Genomic DNA, 22,302 nt, shown 5'->3' with positions numbered 1-22,302 from the left:
TATTTAAGAAATAAAACCATTCAAGTGTGGAAGTTGTTCCCAAAGAGGCTCAATCTATAAAATAATAATAAGGCAAGGAGTGTTTCTGGCAAGACAAGACAAAAATCAAGGATTATAAATCTATAGTTTTATTAAGACAAAAACTGACAGTGTTGGTATGAAGTTTAACATTTAAAAACAAAAGTTTTCACAGAAACCTAACACATGCCTAAAAAGATTTTACAACGGAGTTCTAGATGCAGGTCTAAATGATGTCAAGAACTGATGGATCTCATGATTCAAGACAGCATTTTGGGTTTTAGTTAATTCTTAGGATTAAAAAAATGTGTTTTGTTTTAAAGTGAACCACTGCCCCAGTATGAAAATTTAATCTCCTGAGACCAGGGCTTCAGAAATCATTCAACTCTTGAAGTGACTCAGTGAACTTGTGCTGTCAGTGACTGAACCCTGCCACCAATGGTTTCAAAGTTCAAAAAACAGAGGCTCCAAGAGTTTCCCACCCTAAGAGCACCGGCCCTTGTCTTTGCCTACTCTCCCATCTCCTATACCACCCTCTGCCCTTCCCCAAATACTTCAGCCAGTGGCTTGGATGGAGAAGCTGATATTTATAACTTCAAAATTGGAAAAGAAAGGGTCTTCTTGTCGATTTCAAGAATTAGCACCTCTAAGACAGAATGATCTGCCTGTGTATACACTCCAATAAGACTTTTCCTCAACCAGTTTCCATCCCCCAAATGGCGGCTTTGGTAACTTCTTAATTGGGAAGTTAAGAAGTTACCAAAGCTTAATGCTTTTTGGGAACAGCATTAAGCTCAGGCAGGCAACACCTTGGCTTCTAAGTTTCAGGCATTCACAGCTTTTAAACAGTCTCTCACAGTCCTCATTTAGGTTGCCAATGACATTTTTTGAAAGGATGAAATATTCTGGACACAGAACCAAATCATCATTAGTTGTTCTTTCCTTTCTTTCACCATTTCCCCCCAACAGGCCCCAAATTTTAACAAAAATGATCCTAACCCATCTCCCTTCTTCCCCACCCCATCCCTCCCACCCCAAATAACACACCAGAAATAGCCAAAAACTACATACATGCTACGCTGTAAAAATGCAGAGTTAACACTATTGGGAAGAAGGCTGTGGGTTGTGGAGATGCTCTTTGAAGATCTGCAGTATCTTTTGCTCTCCCACATCCCATTCTGCAAGTTTTGTCCTTCATAGAAGGCCCTTTGCTTTTCTCAGCAAAGTTCAGAATGGGTTGCCTTGAAACACTGACCCTCCTTCCCCTCCACTGGGATGGGTGTGCAAACTATACAGCATGGAGCGGCTTTAAAGCACTTGGGCTGCTGTAGGGCACAGAAACTATACTGGCTCTTCAAAGGACATCTTCTCAAGCCCCCTCTACGGTGTCAAGACAAGTAGATCTCCTTCTTTCCCCACCTGAAACCCACAGTCAGATGTGACAGGGGCTGGTACTCAGGAGAGTTAATTCTTGTCATCTTTTTTGTCATCATCCTCCGAGGGGTAGGAATGCCACGTCAGCCTTTCCTCATAGAAGGATATGACAACCTGTGGGCACTTGACATTGGCTTCCTTGGCAGGGACCAGGTCAGCCTCATCAGAGTTTTTCCTGCAGAACAAAGCACAAAGAGACTTTGAGACCAGGTACTAGTAGTCTCCTAACTTGGATCACCCAAGGGCTTGGGCTTTTAAAATATTAATTCCAGGCTTCCCTGGTGGCGCTGTGGTTAAGAATCTGCCTGCCAATGCAGGGGACGTGGGTTCGAGCCCTGGTCCAGAAGATCCCACATGCTGCAGAGCAACTAAGCCTGTGCGCCACAATTACTGAGCCCGTAAGCCACAACTACTGAGCCCGTGTGCCTAGAGCCTCTGGCTCTGCAACAAGAGAAGCCACCATAATGAGAAGCCCGCACACCGCAACGCAACAAAGAGTAGCCCCTGCTCACCGCAACTAGAGAAAGCCCGCACGCAGCAACAAAGACCCAATGCGGCCAAAAATAAATTTTTTAAAAAATTTATAAAAAATAAATTAATAAAATATTAATTCCAGAAGAGCAGGCCAGGGAAGGATGATAATATGGTGTAAGCATCATTTACTAGCAGCTTTTAGCCAAGTAATATCCTCGGAGATCTTCTCCCATTGAAAATGCCCTCTAGATATCTTTGTCAAAAGCTAACTCTGAACCCCTGGGAAAGGCCGCACACACACATACAAAACCATGACTCTCAGATTCTCTGAGGAAATAAGAGAGGCTACCATACTCTTCCAAAGCCATATCCCAGCTGCTAAAAGCCCATGGAGAGATCTTGGCTTGGTAATAGGATTTAATACCATGTTGGATAGTAAGATTTAATACCAATTTGGCACTGACCAGAGCCAATGCAGGTGGACACTTTCTTGCTTACTCATAATCATACTGTTTAACACTACCAAGTGCCATGCTCACAGACAGGCCACAACTCCCAGGTGCTTTGAAATGGTGCTTCAAAACTGGGAGATAGAAAATAAAGGGACTGTTACATAATTCTCCATATTTTTTCTGAATTTTAAAATGTTCTCAGAAATTGAAAACCACATACATATTACAAGGGACTTAGGGGTAAGCTATCTTCAGGTCATTGGGAACATCCTAGATGGAAGCAATAGCATAGGGCAGGCAGCAGATAGATATATATGATGGGATCTCTGACGAGACACTACCCCAAACTTCCAGAACTCCAGCAACAGGTACACCAAAGCCACACAGCCCCACGGAACCAGGGAAGAGTAAGCCAGTAAGGTATGATTTTGAAAAACAGACGAGAATGGGAAGGAAAAGGAGTATAACAGCATGGGAACCTGAAGCAGGCTGCCCCTTGTTGACAATGCAACAACAGCCTTTGAAGTAAGAGTTCAGTCTTTTCACTGCACAGAAAAATAGCTACTTTGGGAAATGAACAAGTATCTCCATTCTCCAGGAAAATCACTTTAAAGTGAACTTGGTTTAATAATCAACATCCAATCTTAACTTGCAGAGTTACATTCAGCTATAATCTTTACACACTAGTGAGTGACCAAAGGAATGTAGTGTCAAGCAATAAGGAGGTGCTACCATTACTCAGACTGGTCACATGCAGCCAGAGAAAGTGTATTCTAGTTGGACTGAATAAGTCCTGGTATTAATTCCTTTCTCCCATATGCAGCACCTTAAAAATGAACTTTTCTCCTACAGGCTAGCAATAAATAAGCTAAAAGAAGGTCAGAGTCAGTAAACACCTAGGGAGTGCATGGGAAAAAAAAAGAGCTTTAGCCGGTTGTGCCATAGGCTTTCAGTGTTCAAGTTAGGCCTCTCCTGCCACCTTCTAAAGGAGAGGAATTAGTACAGATATGAGTTTCCGAGAAGGTTCTAGACTGACAAAAGGACAAAGCCCCTAGAATGCTGCCTTCTTTGGCACAGGCTTAGGATTATTCACTCCTAATTTATATTTTAAGGACAATGATTGAGCTTCACTTTGGGGGGGAGGAGAACAAGCACTTCCAACAAGCAAGAAAAAGGGAAGAAAGCTTTCCTTTTGGACAGAGAATAGAGAAATTATAGAGAATTTTGGGTTAATTACAGTTCTTAAGATTCTCAAGACAACTGCTTTCATTAAGCTGTTTCATGGAGTACTACCACCACTGGTATTTATACTTATAATGGAAAAAAGCAGGCTTCTCTGTATGCTTAGTATAGTAAAGGGGCCTTGCTGACCCCTGCTGGCAGATACTGCAATTGTAGAATCTGCACAAACTGGAGAGGATCTAACAGTCAAGGACAAAGGAAGAGCTACAGAAATTCTTTCCTAACCCTGAGAAGTTAACAGAATTTCTGATCCTGGGGCCAGCCCGATCTTTATTAAGGAGGTGGTGGAAGGGGAGGGTGGTTCAATCACATTTCTTTTTTTCCCCCTTTATTTACATGAGTGAAATGTGATTCCTCCCCATACCCTCTGTACTCCAGATTGTCTCCCACCTCCTAAAAAAAAATGGGCAAAGATCCAAGAATCCTAAGGGCCCCTACCTGTAACTCACGAGTCCAGGTTGGCAGTCAGGCCGAGGGTCACTATCGAAGGACTATGCCATCTTAAAGATTTCACACCTGGGCGACTGGAATTTTGAAGGTCCAGCTCTTTTCCTCTGGCATGGAACAGATGTGGAGAAGAAAAAAACAACCACACAGAGCCACTGGCAGACTCACCATTTCATCAGGAACATGAGTTCTCCACTGGAGTCTGTAGCTCCAATAATCCGCTCCGGTTCCAAACCCCGGGCAAAGCCTCGTGGCTTTTCTGACTGTAAAAACCACAGAGATGGAACAATTTTAACTATATGGGACTGTTATCCGGACTGGAGCAACTCCTGTTTCTCTGACAATGTTATCAAACCCTTTTGCCAATATTTCACCAAATCTTTGGCTCTAAGTCACAAGCCTTTTAGAATCCTTCTGAGTGATTATTCCGTCGAGTTTTGAAGTGCTTGAGGTTTCCCCATATGTAAAAAGGGACCCACATCTCAAGCAAAATAAATGTTCACAACTGTTCTTCACCCTCGAAAGGTACCTTACTTTACGGTATTGAATAGATTAAAACCTGTAATGATTAAAACATTGACAGCCATCTCCTCACAGGAATGAATTCCCTTGCACTTACTGTTCTTGAACCTCACATAAAATAAGAGTAGATTATGTGGCTTCATGAGATTGAACCCTCAAACTTTTTTTTTTTTTTTGCGGCACGCGGGCCTCTCACTGTTGTGGCCTCTCCCGTTGCGGAGCACAGGTGCTGGACGCGCAGGCTCAGCGGCCATGGCTCACGGGCCCAGTCTCTCCGCGGCATGTGGGACCTTCCCAGACCGGGGCACGAACCCGTGTCCCCTGCATCGGCAGGCGGACTCCCAACCACTGCGCCACCAGGGAAGCCCCTCTCAAACATTTTTAAAGCATTAGCCTATCTAACATTCCAAAAGGATTGAGAGCCAGCTGCTGAGATCTAAGGAGCAGCAGAACAAAAGTGCTTAAATTATCTTTCACCTTCTTTGACAGCAGCATGAATTCTAGGCTAGTAAAAATTCTTACTTCGAGCCTTACCTCTTCTTTCTTCTTCTTTGGTTTGCTCTCCTCCCCCTTATCTTCCGAATCAGAATCAGCTTTGCGCTTGCCTCCCTCCGATTTATCTGTCTCGTGTGCTGTTTTCTGTGACTGCAGGAACTCAGCAATGAGGTCGGGGCAATCCAGGTTTTCTTCTGGCTCCCATGTGTTGTCCTCACTGAAACCAGAGGCACACAAGTCACAATTTCCACTCAAAGTTAGCACACTCACACTAAGGAGAAGCACAGGAGGACAAAACCTGGTGTCCTTGGAACAGAGGAGTTAATGATAAAATATAACTGGATTCTGTCCAAGACCAAGAACCTGACAAAGTTGACATTTTTTGGGAGGCAGTAGGGGGCTTTTTAGTACAAATTGAAAGCTTAGAAACTTGCCTCCTTCAAAAGAAAGTTACTCTCTCTTTGCAAACTTGGATCAGTGTAAAGCCACACACAAAACTGCTCATCAGAAATCAGTCTTGCATGATAGCACTTTGTACATGTAGGTCATTTTCCTAATTAAACTATAAGCTGTGAAGGCCAGGCCTGAGTCACAACGTACCCATCAGTGCACCCTGGGTCATGCACATTACCAGTCTCCTGAGAAATAGTTGGTGACCAAATGAATGGATTTTCCTGGGTCAATGAAACTTACTCTGAGAACCCCTTCCACTTTAGGAGGTACTCCACTTTGCCCTTTACCACTCGACGGTCAAGAACTTTTTCCACCACATATTCTTCTTCTTCTTCTTCTAGCACCTCCTCCACTTTCTTCTTGTTTTGTTTTTTCCCCATAGTGCCCGCCAGCTTTCTGGTATAAAGGGTGACGCTGCTAAAATGATAAAGGAAATAAAAAGGACGTTAGGGTACACTCTTAGGAGAATATTTGGATAAAACCAGGGACATCATCGATGATTTTAATAGTGCACGCTTGGGACTTCCCTGGTGGTCCAGTGGTAAAGAATCCACCTTCCAATGCAGGGGACATGGATTCGATCCCTGGTCAGGGGACTAAGATCCCACATGCCATGGGGCCACCAAGCCCATGTGCCACAACTACTGAGCTCGTGCGCCTCAATTAGAGAGCCTGTGTGCCGCAAACTACAGAGCCCACACACCCTGGAGCCTGAGTGCCACAACTAGATACAAAACCCGCACGCCAGAACCAGAGAGAAGCCTGTGTGCTGCAACGAAGAGCCCGCATGCCTCAACGAAGATCCCGCATGCCGCAACTAAGACCCAATGCAGCCAAAAATAATAAAATAAATAAGTAATAAATAAATCTTACAAAAAACAGTGCATTCTGCTTCAATAAATGTTATGCCTATTCATCTTCAATACCCAAGAGTTTTCTATGTTCAGCTAGAAAGTTAGTTTTCTAAAACAGCCCCAACTAATCTCATAGCAAAACTTCTTTATTCTTGCATATCCACTTAAAACTTTTATACCCATTCCTCCTAAGTTAAAAAAGCTCCCAATACCCCTTTACTTATGGTATCTAAAATATTACACTAATTTGAAAAAAAGCAATTCTCCTAAAAATAAGGTCTATACATCAAACCTATATACATATAATCCTCTGATCCATACTTTCTAATTCTCTGAATGTTTTTCAATTTCATCACAGTATTGGACTTGGATTTTTACTAAGGGAAATGGCTTGTCCTATTTATTAAACATCTAGTTTAATTTTCCCTTCTGTATATGCATATATAATATAAGCAATTCTTCTGCATTGTTAAACACAATCTCTTTTGAGTCCCCTTAAGGTTCTTTATGTAGTCTTTTCTGAATGCCACCATTAATTTATAATTCTCAAGTTTCTTGTGAACTTTTTATTCTACTTTTTATTTCTAAGGCTGAGAAGGATTCATAAAAATGCCAGAATGACCATGGGATTCTCTAAACGAATTTGGAAATAAATGGGGGAAAAAAGGTGGGTATCACAGATAACAGAACCTGAATTTATTCTTTTGTAAAATATATCATCAGGCTGGGTAACCTCTAAGGGTTTTTCCAGTGCTAAAATTCCAGTCCCCTATAAATCTATCTTCTTTAGTCCTTCATACAACTCTTGACTGTTGGTAAGCATAAAGCCTTATGATTACAAATGTGTCAGTAGGTGGCGCCATAAGATACCTATACAACAAAATTGATCTACAAAACTGGCTGCAGTCTACAAATTGATAGATACATTAGCTGCCCAGAAGGAAATACAAACAACCAAGAGTATGGCAGATGATCCAAGACAAGAAAGTAGTTACTACCATGTTTCATGTTTGAATTTAAGGCAATGCTAATTGGGGTTTAAACTGGTTATTCCTAGCATCCTTGGGAAAAGGAGTCAGTGAAGGTAGGCTCTTCTAAATAGTTTTAAATTGGCACGTGTAGACAGAATGTATTTTAGAAAGAGTTCATCTATAGACTATATGAAATATAACAAACCTTTACTAAAAGTCAGGCTCATCAATATGAATCAGTTATAGTATCTACAGATGCTTATTTAGGTTTATACTCTGAGATAGTCTCATGTCTGCATATATAAGCAATGCTGACTTACTGAAACAACAAACATTTGGCTACTAGAAAATTCTGCATTGCTGGAGACTGGAGATTCAAGAGAGTAAGTAATGGTCCCTGTCTTCCTGAAACCTAATGTCTGGTAAGAAAAAGATATAGATACCTCTTCCACTAAAGGTATTCTGAACTTTTGCTGAGTGGCACACACACAAAGTTTTCTGAGATGCTTTCAGTGTGGCCTAAGGCCACACCCAATGCCCCTGTCCACACAGTTCAAAACACACATCTGCACTGAGACTGTTCCTCTCCATTTACATACCAAAGATTCTGCTTTCCTTCCCTCCCCAACCCATCTTTTAGTGCCATGAGTTTTCCTTTTATTGTTACTGAACAGACTAATCAGTGTATTGAATGTCACCTTTTGCTAATTATTGGCTAGCTTCATTGTGCCTCTGATTCAGAGCCTGTTGCTTCTTCCTGGAGGGAGATACTTTCAGGTTTTCAGAATCTGATTGCCATGACAAGTGTTATAAGGAAAGGAAAAAAAGTCTAATTTTTCTTTTGGATAAATGCAGTAGTGTTTGCTCCGAAGAACAAGTGCTACTCCTTGCTTGCTTCCTTTCACTGTCAGTTGAAGGGGTGGCAAGATTCATGCATCAGTTAATGTGCAAAGAAAAATAAATTGACAATCACCTTTCAATAACAAAGGGTACCACAACTCCCTACATTAGTTTGGACTCAGAAATTGGAAGCTACTCCCTTTCTCAACAGACAGAAAAACAACGGGTTACAGACAACCCCAAACCAGTAACTGTCCCCTAATAACCCCTCTCCCAAGTAATTAAATTTAAGAAAGTAAAGGAAAGGCAGTCTTATCACTCTGGCTTCAGAATTCAGAGATATTGAAGGCTCTGCGTTATCTACATTAATAGCTACATTTGTCTTACAAAAAGAAATAACACTGAATCCTGCCCATCTGATCCTGTTACTACAAAACAAAAAGGTAGGGACAGCTTCTAGCTCATCTCTAGCTACTGCAGGCCTCCCCTCCCTTTATAGTTAGCATGGCCTCAAGGAGAAAGAGTCATAGCATAAGAATATAATCCTTTAGGTTAGGTAAAGAAAACCCCCAAATAGGGAAATCTAGAGTGAGACCGCTTGATTTTCATCTTTACTCACTTAAATTCATTGTCCTAAGAGCAACTCAAATGAGAAGTGAAGAATGTAGAAAACACACTTCCATTTCTCTCTTTTGAGTTTTCTTAACTGGCTCATCCCAGCATTTACTACCTCCAGGGATTGGATTCTCTTTATATTGGAGACTCTCAGCCAGGCTTCCCAGTGTGAGTGTTTTCCTTATTTATAGGTACTTCTCTGGGGTCCTGAATAAACCATTTGTCAAAATCAGTAGAGAAGTGGATTAAATACACAACCCACTCTTCCTACAGAATCTATCGATAGCACCTTCAGACAAGCCAAGAGCTCCCTTAAATATTATGACAGGCCAATTATTTGCATATAGTTTCCAAATCGATTATTTCAAGAGAGACCACCTCTCCCTGAATATGGCAATCTCCAAATACCAGCAGTGACATCTGGAAGGAGGGCTTTCAACTGGAATTGCTTGGCAAGGATATTCAAAGTAACTCAGATCAGCGTAGTAGCATAATGGAAAAATGCCTTTATTCAATGCTATTTGCCACTCTCCCTAAATATCCTGGCAACCAAATTATGGCATTAAAAGTGCCATAATCATTGAACAAAGGGTCAAGGTATATACTAGAACATCACAAGATGTACACAAGGGCTAACAGTTCTAAATTAACTCAGAAATCTTAGGGACTTCCCTGGTGGTCCAGTGGTTAAGGCTCCGTGCTCCCTATGCAGGGGGCCTGGGTTTGATACCTGTTCGCGGAACTAAGATCCCACATACCGCAATGCATCCCATGCGCTGCCAACTACTGAGCCCACGCGCCACAACTAGAGAAGCCCTTGCACCGCAATGAAGACCCAGCGCAGCCTAAATAAATAAATAAAAAGATTAGAAAAGAATCTTTGGACAAGTCTTCTTAAGGGGGCTTCCCTGGTGGCGCAGTGGTTAAGAATCTGCCTGCCAATGCAAGGGATATGGGTTCGAGCCCTGGTCCGGGAAGATCACACATGCCACGGAGCAGCTAAGCCTGTGTGCCACAACTACTAAAGCCCGCATGCCTAGAGCCCGTGCTCCGCAACAAGAGAAGCCACCGCAATGAGAAGCCTGCGTACCGCAACAAAGAGTAGCCCCACTCACTGCAGCTAGAGGAAGCCTGCACACAGCAACGAAGACCCAACGTAGCCCAAAAAAAAAAAAAAAAAAAAGTCTTCTTAAGGCTCATCACGATGTTTCAGACAAAAAATCCTTAACCTAGTTAAGCTGCTACAATTTTACCTAAATATTTACTGGGTCTGCTACATTTTAAGATGCCTAGAAAAATAATACGTTACATTTGTATTGCACTTTACAGTTTACAAAGTGCTACCATGTTATCTCATTTGATCTTTGAAACAATCCTATAAAATAAGCCATTCAGATGTTATTGACACCTCAGAGATAACACAATACATTTACATGAAATAAATCTTCTAAGGTCACACAATTAACAAAAAATACATCACTTCAGTGTGGACATCTCCCAGCAGGACTGGGCTAATGGCCCTGCTGCACACACAGAACTAGGAGCTAGCTACACACTTACAGGAGAAATTTCCCTCCAGCCTCTACGAGGACAGGACTGAAAGGTCTGACTTCAGTCCTCTCTACAATTTGTCATCAGTAAATAAGGAAGTGTGGATAATGATTTTCTTTCAAAAAAGACCTTAGAATATGTATAGGTGTTTAAAAACCAATGATTTTTTATTGGTTACTGGAATATGGAAGGTATACATTGTTAATTAAATCAGCAGGCAGTGGCAAAGCTTTGGTTTTTAGGGCCCCAGCAGTCTTCTCAGTCTTTTAAATTGACAAGTGCTAGATGGTGCAGAAGTTTTGAATTTTTGTAGCCTAGCAAGTAGGCTACAGAGAACTACTGAGAAAATGCCAATTTTAAGAACCCCAAATTCTTCTATAGTGTCCCAATAAATCCAGGAATAGTGTAAATCTGAAGCAAGAGTCATGAACTCATAGTTCTTTTAAGAGAAAGAAAAAGCACAGTTGCAATTCTCCTGGATACCCCCTCCACTCCTACAGTTAGGAGCTAGAAAATGGAAAGGAGGAACAATGCTACTTGCAGGCAGAGGCAGTGAAGTATCAGACACAGGATTAGGCATTCTGGTTTTGAATACAGGCAGACCTCCAGACGCCTGCAATAAAACGAGACTCACAAATTTTCTGGTTTCCCAGTGCATATAAAAGTTTACACTATATTGTAGTCTACTAAGCAATAATAGCATTATGTCTAAAAAACCAATATACATACTACCTTAAAGAATACTGCGAAAAATGCTAACCAACATCTGAACTTTCAGCAAGTCAACCTTTTTGCTAATGAAGGAAGGGTCTTGCCCTGATGTTGATGGCTGCAGAATGATTTAGGGTGGTGCATTCTGAAAGATGGGGTGGCTGTGACAGTTTACTAAAATAAGACAACAATGAAGTTCTCCACACTGACTGACTCTTCCTTTCACGAACTGATTTCTCTGTAGCATTCATGCTGTTTGATAACCTTTTACCCACAGAACTTTTCAAAATTGGAGTCAGTCCTCTCAAACCCTGCTGCTGCTTTATCAAATGAGTTTGTATAATATTCTAAATCCTTTGTTGTCATTTCAACAGCCTTCACAGCATCTCCACCAAGAGTAGATTCTGTCTCAAGAAACCACTTTTTTGGCTCAACCATAAGAAGCAACTCACCTGCTGAAGTTTTATTATGACACTGCAGCAATTCAGTCACTCTTCAGACTACACTTCTAATTCTAGTTCTCTTGCTATTTCCACCACATGTCTATTTCCTTCACTTAAGTCTTGAACCCCTCAAAATCATCCATGAGGGCTTGGAATTAACTTCTTTCAAACTCCTGTTAGTGTTGGTATTTTGACCTCTTCCGATGAATCACAAATGTTCTTAATGGCATCTAGAATGGTGAATCCTTTCCAGAAGGTTTTCAATTTACTTTGCCCAGATCCATCAAAGGAATCACTATCTATAGCAGCTACAGCCTTACAAAATGTATTTCTTAAATAGTAAGACTTGAAAGTCAAAATGACTCCTTGATCCACGGGCTGCAGAATGATGCTGCGTTTGCAGGCATGAAAACAACATTAACCTTGTACATCTCCATCAGAGCTCTTGGTGACCAAATGTTGTCAATGAGCAGTAATATTTTGAAAGGAATCTTTTTTTCTAAGCAGTAGGTCTCAACAGTGGGTATAAAATAACTTTATTGTGTGCAGCAGCCCTTTTCACACCAAGTATTAGTTTTTTCATGTGAAATAAGATTTAAAATGATAAAGTTATTGTTAAGGAGATGCACTGGGCAATAGAAAAAGCTGAATAGAGTTTTTGTCAGAAACTGGAAAACAGAACAGTCTGGAAAAAAAGGACCACATGTTGCTAAGACCAAAAAAGGAGACTGGAGACCATGCTGTAAACTACGTTGTAAACAGATGTGCTGTCATCCAGGCTTTGTTGTTCCATTTACAGAACACAGTCAGAGTAGATTTAGTAGATTTTAAGGGCCCTAAGATTTCTGGAATGGTAAATGAGTACTGGCTTCAACTTAAAGTCACCAGCTGCATTAGCCCCTAACAAGAGAGTCAGCCTGTCCCTTGAAGCCAGGCATTGACTTCTCCTCTCTAGCTATGACAAAGTCCTAGATGGCATCTTCTTCCAATAGAAAGCTGTTTCGTCTACACTAAAAATCTGTCATTTACTGTAGCCAACTTCATTAATTATTTTAGCTAGATCTTCTGGATAACTTGCTGTAGCTTCTATGTCAGCACTTGCTGCTTCACTTTGCATTTTTATGTTATGGAGATGGCTTTCCTCCTTAAATCTTATGAACCAACCTCTGCTGGCTTCAACGCTGTGACCGGTTTAATCTTCGATCCAGGCCATTAAAACTTTCTACATATGAGCAAGAAGACTGTTTTGTTTTCTTATCATTTATGTGTTCACCGGAGTAGCACTTTTAATTTCCTTTAAAAACTTTTCCTTTGCATTCATAACTTGGCTAAGCAGCGCCTACCTTTTGGCGTATCTCAGTTTTCAACATGCCTTCCTCATTAAACGTAATCGTTTCTAGATTCTGATTAAAGTGAGAGACACAACTTTTCCTTTCACTTGAACACTTAGAGGCCATTGCAGTGTTATTAAATGGCCTAATTTCAATATTCGTTGTATCTCAAGGAATAGGGAGGCCTGAGGAAAGGGAGAGAAACTGGGGAACAGCTGGCAGATTAAGTTTCGCCATCTTACATGGGCATGGTTTGTGGCACCCCAAAACAATTACAATAGTAATATCAAAGATCACTGATCACAGATCACTATAACAAATATAATAGTAATGAAAAAGTCTGAAATATTGCAAGAATTACCAAAGCGTGACACAGAGACATAAAGTGAGCAGATGTTGTTAGAAAAATGGCACTGATAGACTTACTTGACACAGGGTTGCCACAAACCTTCAATTTGTAAAAAATGCAGTATCTTCAAATAAAGTGAAGTGTAATAAAACAAGGTATGCTGTAGTTGGTCCTAGTGAAACGATATGAGAAGGATCTGAGAAGACAATGTGAGCATAGCTCCTGCTTGCCATCACAAACATGAATTATAACGGGCTACCCCAGAACTTCCATACGGATTTCTTGCCAGCTTGAAAGGTCAAATTCCAGATGTGAGGACAAGGTAACAGCTACAGCCCTCTGAAACAAACCAGTAGGCCTTTTGAGGTAAACACTAAGGTGAAACATTTAGAATGCTGGTCTGGTGAGATGACCATCTGTACTAAGAAAGAATTTACAGGAAAGCAGACCTTGAGTAGAGAACTTTCACCTACATGAGAATAAGAATCACCTATGGAATTTATAAATACAGATACCCAGATCCAGTGAGTCAGAGTGTAGGGTGTGTGTATGTGCATTATTTAAAAAAATATTTTGTTTTTCTAACTGTAATATAATACATGTATTCACATTCAATTAGGGAATCAAAGTTCCCTGGCTCAAAACCTGTCAAAGCTGTTCTTCTATATGTAAACTGACCCAGATGTACATATGTGAAAATAGTTATTATAGTTCTATAATTTGCCTTTTAATATAATGTAATGCATCTCTGACATTGTTGCATAAAGGTCTCCACTCTTTTTTTTTTTTTGCGGTACGCAGGCCTCTCACTGCTGTGGCCTCTCCCGTTGTGAAGCACAGGCTCTGGACGCGCAGGCTCAGCGGCCATGGCTCACGGGCCTAGCCGCTCCGCGGCATGTGGGATCTTCCCGGACCGGGGCACGAGCCCATGTCCCCTGCATCGGCAGGCGGACTCTCAACCACTGTGCCACCAGGGAAGCCCAAGGTCTCCATTCTTAAGCTGCATAGTATTCCATCTTGTATGGCCACACCATACTCTAACCATCTACCTAATGATGAAAATTTCGGTTGTTTCCAATTTATTATTATTGCAAACACTGTTGATTTGACCACGGCACCTGCATCTTTAAAAGCTCCTTAGGTGATCTGATGCATTCCTTGGATATAAGCCATTGCTGTAAGAGGACTGGCAGAAACTACATTCCTCAGGTGAAATTATACATTATTGCAGACATAAATCAATTCTCATAGTTAGCTAAAAGGTAGGTGAACGTTTTACTTTCTCCATAAAAATTTAGAATAAGGCTGAACAGTAAGTAATAACTGATGTTCTTGAAAACAAAACCTCTACATCACATTCAACATCATTCACTCTAGACCTTTCTTGTACTAGAAATGAAACTGGAAGAGCACTGCCTGAAGGGTCCTCACAGTTCCTTTCACCAAAAGAAAGCTAGTATGAGCACCAGAAGCATGATATCTTTGCTGTCCTTGACCTCTCAAAACTTTATGCTTATAGGTAGTTATATATATTTACTGCATAACTCAGTTTTCTCATCTGTAAAATTGGTGTAACAACTCTCATGGAATTCCTTTGAGGTGAGCTTTTATGACCTTCTGGCATTCATTATCTATTTACATATTTGCATATATAACCTACTTCATTAGATTATTTACTGCTTTAAGCGTAAGGATAACTCTCTGAAATCCAGTGCATTAGGAACTCTAAGAAAATACCATTTTTGTTCAATGTATATGGCTGAAATTCATGGCTAGGTTTTTCTTTCTTTTTTAAATATATTTTGGCTGTGTTGAGTCTTCATTGCTGTGCACAGACTTTCTCTAGTTGTGGCGAGCGGGGGCTACTCTTCCTTGCGGTGCGTGGGCTTCTCTTGTTGTGGGGCAGGGGCTCTAGGCGCACAGGCTTCAGCAGTTGCAGCACGCAGGCTTAGTAGTTGTGGCATGTGGGCCCTAGAGCGCGCGGGCTCTAGAGCACAGGCTCAGTAGTTGTGGAGCACGGGCTTAGTTGCTCCGTGGCATGTGGGATCTTCCCGGACCAGGGATCGAACCCGTGTCCCCTGCATTGGTAAGCGGATTCTTAACCACTGTGCCACCAGGGAAGTCCCCTGGCTAGGTTTTTCAAAACAGCAGAGCAGCTCCAGAACACACTCAAGAAGGACCCAGGTCTGACTGGTATGAATGACCAATAATTATAAAACAGAAACCAAGATCTCATTTCTGGAAGACTGAGATAGAAGAGCTGCCAGAATCGGAGAAATCACATTTCATATACCTAAAGTGTAGGAATTTCTTATGTTCTTCCTTTTGTCTCACCCAGGCAGCAAAACAAAGTAAGAAAGCCCTTGTAGTAAATGGCAAAAGGAATCTATGTTCCTATGAAGACAGATAAGATAGGTGAGAAAAAGGAAGTAAATTCTGGATACAAACAATGGAAAATTTCAACAAAATTATTTGCAAAAGGAATTTTAAGATATCTGAAGAACTACATAAATACCAAAAGTCAGTTTTAATGATTCATACAGTAAAGTTCTATGACTTCAGAGGTTGTGATTTCAGGCTCTGATTTTACAGATATACTTTTAAAAAAGGCCCATCACCCAATTAAATGAATGGTCTTTCTAAGAATTCATATAGCTTTTACTGAGTTCAAGACAAAATTATGACATTCTTGATTTCTCCCCACTCAAACCCCATATCCAGTCTCTTACTAAATTCTGTTGATTTTATATCTTAAATATCTTTTAATTTATACATTTGTCTAGTCCCACTACTACCATCCTATTCCAAGCAACCACCATCTCTTGCCTGGATAACTCCCAACCCAATTCATTCTCAATACTAGCCACTGATGTAAAAATGCAGACCTCTTCATACCATTATCTGTGGGCATTTGAGCTGAAGACCACTGCACCTAACCCTATCAATCACAATTACCTTGCCCTTTGCTCCATTCTTCACTTGACTAATTCCCTTAGCTAAAAAAATGTCATCATCAGAAGCTTCCCCGAAGCCCCAGACTAAGTTTAGGTTAACTCTTCCTGTGAACATGCTCCTACAGTATTCATTCACTTAACAATTACCTATATTGGGTGCCTATTATGCGTGAGACACTAGACAAATAGGGTGAACAAGACAGACAAAATCCCTGGTCTCTTAGAGTTTATATTCTAATGTGGACAAATGAGTCAGCATGAGTGGGAGTGTATGCATGCATGCATGCGTGTGCAGAGTAGGGCACAGACAAGAAGCAAGAAAACATTAGTGATAAATGCTATAAAGAAAATATCTTCAGATTAAGTAACATTTAAACAGAGACCCAAATGACAAGGAGACAACTCAGCAAAAATCAGAAAAACGTACCAAATTTAAAGAATAGTGGGTTCAAAGTCCTAGGGTGAGAAGAGCTTGCTATATCTGAAGAACAGAAGTGTGGCCAGGTAGAAAGAGCTATATTGCGGGAGCAGCAGACAAGGACCAGATGATAATTACCGTGCATTTCACTCCCCACTTCATTCCTTCATCTAGCTCCTTTTTCCATTCCTTGTTTTCCTTACCCATCTTTTGCCTCTAGCTTAGGTTTAACCTAGTCAGTTAATGGCTATAAAAGTTTATAACTACAGCTCTACTAGCTTTTAATACCATCTATTAAAAAACCAAATCAAATCAATAAGGATTTACTAAGAGCTTGGGTGGAATAAAGGGTGACCAATTCATCCCAGCTAAAGCACTGAAAGCTTCTGAAAGCTCCACATCACAGAATGTGGAATCCCCTCAGACCCAGGCAAATGGAACTGTTTGGCCAGGCTAGCAGCATATGCAGACTCACAGGAAGTAGAGGCTTTTGAAAATCCCATAAGGACTAGTAATAACAAAATAACTTTTATTGAATACTTAACACTTAATGCATAGAAAGGCACTTAATTCAATGCTCACAACATCTCTATTAAGCCCATTTCACAAACGAGGAAACTAAGGCTTACCGAAGCAAAGAAAAATTCCCCAAGTCCCCCGCTCAAGGGTAAGACACAGAGCCAGGACTGTACGATTAAAAACATACCAGAAAGGTACAAATGCAATTGAAGTTCATTTCAATAGAAGAAATGACAGGAGTATGTAGTAATTAGCAAAAGAAATGTAAGCAAGAAGTAGCCGCCATCAAAGCACTACCGGGGCTTGGAAGAATAAATGGCTAGGGTGATTAGAAAGGTTTTGAAAAGCTGGGATTGAGGCAAGGTTCCAATAGCATTTGAAAAACTGGACTGGAGGGAGGCGATTTAGCCCAAGGAACTATTGTTAACAAAAGCAACGGAGGCAGACAGTGTGTAAACCAGTTTAGGTGGGAGTACACTGATTAGGAAAGTGGCAGGTAACTGCTAAAAAATTTTCTACAAAGTCTCCTCTTCCTTTCTTATAAAAAAGGCCAAACTCCACAATGTACATCTAACACCCTTTAGATCCAACCATTCCATACTCCTACTTCCCTCACAAACCTATTCTCCTGTCAAAACAGAAAAGTACAACCTGAACATATCCTGCACATTTCCTCCATGCATGGATTTGCTCATTATTAAGAAGTGTGCTCCTGTCCAAGGCTAGTAGTCAAAATCCTACCCCTCCTTCAAGAGCTGGCTCAAATGCTACTTCTTCCATGATGCTTACCCAACTTAGCTAAATATTATTTCTCTTTTTCTTGTGGTTCCCAAAGCATTTTGTTTCTATTTTTACTCAGACACTCAAAGGTAGGTCTGGACCCAGTGTAAGGTGTTGAACCCTATATGGGCAATAAGAATGGATGTCTCAGATTGAGATAATGAGGGAACAGAAGTCCAAAGTTGTCAGCTTTTTAGGGAATGATGAGCAAATAAATCGGATCTGCAAAGAAGTAAGTATCCTTGCTGAGCATTAGCAACTACATACCAGTCATCAAAAGGCAGGTGAAGGCATGTGTAGTATATTCAGTTTGTAGTCCTCCTAACTCATGTTTCTAAACTGCTTTCAGTTTGTTAGCTGTGGCTGTTTGTGAGGCAAATGCTTTCCAGATGGAAAACTTTACTGCGCAGAAAACAAGAACTTGTGCCACATACCGGGTGGGCAGGAGTTTCATTTTTAAAGAAATCCCTGTCCTCGAATTCCAGGATCTAGGACTAGAATACCAGTGTGTGAATAAAATTAGAATTTTATCTGAGACGTGTCCAGAAGCTTGGCTAACTCCTTTTCATGGTGCTGATAGAAATGAAACTATAGATATAGCTTGGGTTTAGAGGCCATAGGGATCTGTAAATATTAGTAGAACACAGTGATACCTGAAGCAAATATTTTAGTTTAAAATGAAATAAAAGTGATTAGAAAGCAAGACCAGAATAAGAGCAGAGACCAAAGGATTCATAGACAACAAAACAAAGCCAGAGTAGTGATATTAACTTCTCAAATACCATAGTTCTGTTAGGCCCTCAATGTGTTTGCTATTATTAAAGAAAGGCACAATTTCACAGACAAATTAGGCTGCCCCCTTTTGGTCAGTAAATCATAAAAGCTTAAAAGGCAGGAAAGATTTAACAAGTTATTCAAATACTTACAGGATCAGAATTTTGTCCTCATTCAAACAACTTCTCCAATTAATCGTGGAAAGGCTATTCAATTTTTCAGTAGACATCGCCATTGAGAAATACTTATTAACTCTATACAAAGGACACAAATGATTTTTCAAGATACTTATATAACAGAAAATATTCAAAATACTATATAGCTTGCTGTTGAAACCCAGAACCTGGGTCCTCTCCTAGTACTTGCCTAAGGTATTTAAAACTGCCACTTGCACAGTCTGCATACCTTTTCTGTATTTAATACCAGGGTGAGTATATTAAAAACATAGGCTAAGACAAGCATGCCAAGGGCAACAGTTTTACTCTGCCTAACGTCATAGAACAAAAACAGGCAAATTGATTACATAAATGCACATCAGGCCATTCTACTAATACGGGATTCTCAAAAAAGATCTCAAAGCCCTATCCATTCAATTGATTACATAAATGCACATCAGGCTATTCTACTAATATGGGATTCTCAGAAAAGATCTCAAAGCCCTATCCATTCATTCAACAATATGAATGGTCAACAATGTGTCAGACACTTGAATGAACAAGAGGCATGGCCCCATCTTATATAGGCCATAAACTAGCCATTAGCATCTTATTCCAAAAACTCTTCAGCCAAATAACCTATGATGCAAAAAAGCCATCAAATCTAATGCAAAACCTGTTATACCACGAGAAAGAGTATATGAAAAAGGAAGATTTCAATGGATAAACTACTAGAAAATGACAAAAATTCATCAATTCTCTTTAAGTGGTGTGAATTCAAAAAGAGACATTTTCCTAGTCTCTAAAATGGGCACCAGAAGATATAATGGTTGCTTCCTTTCTTTAGATGATTATAAAAATATTAGTATCCTGTAGTCAAAATGCAGAAGGATAGGGTACCCATACTTGGTCTCCTTTAATCAAGAAGCTAGAAACACCAAGCTACACAATATTTACATTTTTAGTGAAAAACAATTTAGGTTATAGCAGCCAATGAAGAAAATGGCACCAGAGGGAAAATTGGAAATGACTGAAGATTCTGAACTGCCTTGAAGCTTTATTAAGGTGTGGCCGATTCCAACACTGTGCACTTCAGTCATAGCACTTTCCATGTAAATATCTGTAAGCACCTTGGAGCACTGGCACTAATTTCCCAATTGTATTCCTGCATTCATTCCAAAACCCTGGACCTTTTAGAACTATTCCAAAATGGCGACCTGATTCTTAACACATTTGAGGACAGCTTACCCCTGGCCAGAGGTTCTAGCGTAACTGATCTTTTTGTAAATTCCACCTTAATTGAGCTCAACCAATACATGTCTGAATATAGCAACAATCCATGAAAAATCTTCATCTGAAGTTTTGGAAAAGGGGTAAAGTACTGCTCCCTTCGTATTCAAATTTTCCAGGAAGGACAAGCTGCCTAAAAAACTTAAGAGTCCAAGGAAAAAAACCTCACAATCTCACGAACTTTTCCACTTTCTCTCTCAACCTCCCACACCGTCTCATAATCTCTCACTAAGTTAACTTCATTCCTTAAATATGAACTCATCTACACATTTCTACAATTTCACCGCAGTGAAATTGTGACCAGCAACAATCTCAGATAAAAACGTATGGAACTAATTATGAATCAAAGCAAGAGCTGCACTTGGACTTTTTAACTCCCTAAAGGAATCAAGGAGTGAAGGTAGTGGAAAATCTGGAAAAAGGAAAAAAGTGTGTTCCATCTTTTCTTCACACATTATTCTTACTGCCGATCAACCAGGAAGCAAGGGGTGGCCAGTTTCCCCCTTTTCTTCTTCACACCTCACAGAAAATGCTCTCGGGACCTCCGCCCCACTTGCCCTGACAGCTTCTCCCCGCCTCCCCCCGCCCCCCAACCCGAGCCAAGCCAGGCAAATAACTAACTACCCCTCCTTCTAGCCCCTTCCTCGATTTATTCAACAGATCTCTTCCCCCAGTAGCACACTTTGGGCCGCCCGGCCCACCCTTACAATTTCCTCGAAGTTACCGTTCCCCAGCCCTGCAAGAGGAATTCCTCTGGCAGCCCCGGCTGGACCCAATATATTCTCAGGTTACATTTCTAAACCTCGGGTCTCGCAGTCATCAACGCTCCCTACGCTTGTCCAAGCATCCAGGCTGCCCCGTCCGTCCCCTTCCCAATTTACCCAGTGTTTTCTCTCCAGCCCAATCCCGCAGCCGCCCACCCAACCCAAGGAGCATTGTCTTGGTCTACCCAGGCCCGAAGGGCGACCCCCAAGTGCTCGGCCCACCCAGAATCGCTTCAATTTCTGGCTCAGGAGACGCCGCCCCGCCCTCTCCATCCTTCTCGCGCCAGTCGTCCTACTCACTGCGCCCGGCGGAGAGCTCGGCGCGGGAAGGGCGCGGGATTCAGACACGCTCCCCGCTCCCGACCTCCGCCGCGAGCGCGCGGCCCCTCATCCAGGGCTCCCGCCGCCGCCGCCGCCGCCGCCGCCGCCTCCGCGCGCCTCCCCCCTGCTTCCCCGCCTCTAGCGGGCTCTTCACCTCAGAGCAGCGCCCACGAGCCCGAGAGAAATCGGTGCCGCGCTACTAGCGCGTCTTGTCGGGCCGGCCAGGGGAGTGGCGACCAGAAAAGCAACAAGCCGGTTGACCGCGGTTGAGCCCCTCACTGAAGCGGCGTACCGCAGGCCCCGGCCAACGGCCCTCCCCTCAGCCGAACAAAAGAGCCTCGCACTCTGCGCTGCCCGCCGCCCGCATCACGCAGGCGCGACGTCCCGCCGCACAGCGCTATGGGACTCGAAGTCCGTCCCAGACTACAAGACCCGAAGTGCTGCGCGCCTTCCACGGCGCCACGCACAGTTTACTAGGGTTTCGAGTTTTACTTAGTTCTTCGATAGCTAGTGCCGCCGAAGCGACTGCAGTTTAGAAAGCTGCAACCTAGAAAGTTAAAACGTGTGGTTTTACAAGAGAGTCTGATGCTTGGTCTGAAATATCAACCACTTCTGGACAGTAGTTCACATCCTTGAAAATTTTGCATCTTATAACAGGTTTCTCACCAGATCTCTGTAAGGCTCCTACGTCTCGGCGTTGAGATTACAGTACTTCCCTTTCGAGGCATTCCCTGACCCCTTAGGCTAGGTAGGTCCGCCTGGTAGGTGTCATCATAGTATCTCATTGGCTGCACCAATGGGTGGCTTTAGTGCCAAAACCCCCATTATCCATGAACACCCCTCCCTCACCCAGCCTCCCCAAAGAAACACAGAAATAGGCAAAAAAACATGTTTCTTATTCTTTGGGACAAGTGTTCTAATTCTTCTAATATCAACTAGATTGCCGTCCCCAAACCCGCTCACGTGGGAATTCGCTCTCATCGTAATATTCACCCCACTTTATTGTCATGTCTGTCTTCTCTCTTGGACTCAAAACACCACTCCAGTAAGGGCAGAAACCTTGGCCCAGTACAGCCCCTAGCATACAGTAGTCAATCCCTAGCATACAGTAGTCAATCAACATTT

General features: G+C 41.8%; 1 protein-coding gene across 4 annotated transcripts; it reads right to left on the bottom strand.

Moving 5' to 3' along the window:
• Positions 1-1,046: 1,046 nt before the first annotated feature.
• Positions 1,047-21,535, bottom strand: CBX1 (chromobox 1). Of its 4 annotated transcripts, XM_060133952.1 has the most exons (6): positions 21,332-21,535; positions 18,800-18,901; positions 5,778-5,954; positions 5,124-5,301; positions 4,236-4,330; positions 1,047-1,627 (listed from the first exon to the last, which is right to left on the bottom strand). In XM_060133952.1, exons 2-6 carry the CDS (start codon positions 18,880-18,882, stop codon positions 1,483-1,485), a joined length of 678 nt encoding a protein of 225 aa, XP_059989935.1. In that variant the 5' UTR covers positions 18,883-18,901; positions 21,332-21,535; the 3' UTR covers positions 1,047-1,482. The 4 variants fall into 4 exon arrangements, with proteins under 4 accessions (XP_059989935.1, XP_059989936.1, XP_059989937.1 ...); XM_060133953.1 differs by lacking the exon at positions 18,800-18,901; XM_060133954.1 differs by lacking the exon at positions 18,800-18,901 and having other exon boundaries at positions 5,778-5,951.
• Positions 21,536-22,302: the final 767 nt, after the last annotated feature.

This window comes from Lagenorhynchus albirostris, chromosome 20 (assembly GCF_949774975.1).
Source record: "Lagenorhynchus albirostris chromosome 20, mLagAlb1.1, whole genome shotgun sequence".
Classification (NCBI taxonomy): domain Eukaryota; kingdom Metazoa; phylum Chordata; class Mammalia; order Artiodactyla; family Delphinidae; genus Lagenorhynchus; species Lagenorhynchus albirostris.
This window is presented reverse-complemented; position numbering and strand designations above follow the sequence as displayed.

Bases quoted from the DNA above. Each gene is read 5' to 3' on its own strand.
- CBX1 (XM_060133952.1), bottom strand. From the start codon at position 18,882: ATGGCGATGTCTACTGAAAAATTGAATAGCCTTTCCACGATTAATTGG. The intron at 5,302-5,777 runs GTAAGTTTCATT...CTCTGGTTTCAG, and splicing joins AAGTGGAAGGGGTTCTCAGA to TGAGGACAACACATGGGAGC. The intron at 4,331-5,123 runs GTAAGGCTCGAA...TGGTTTTTACAG, and splicing joins CAAAGAAGAAGAAAGAAGAG to TCAGAAAAGCCACGAGGCTT.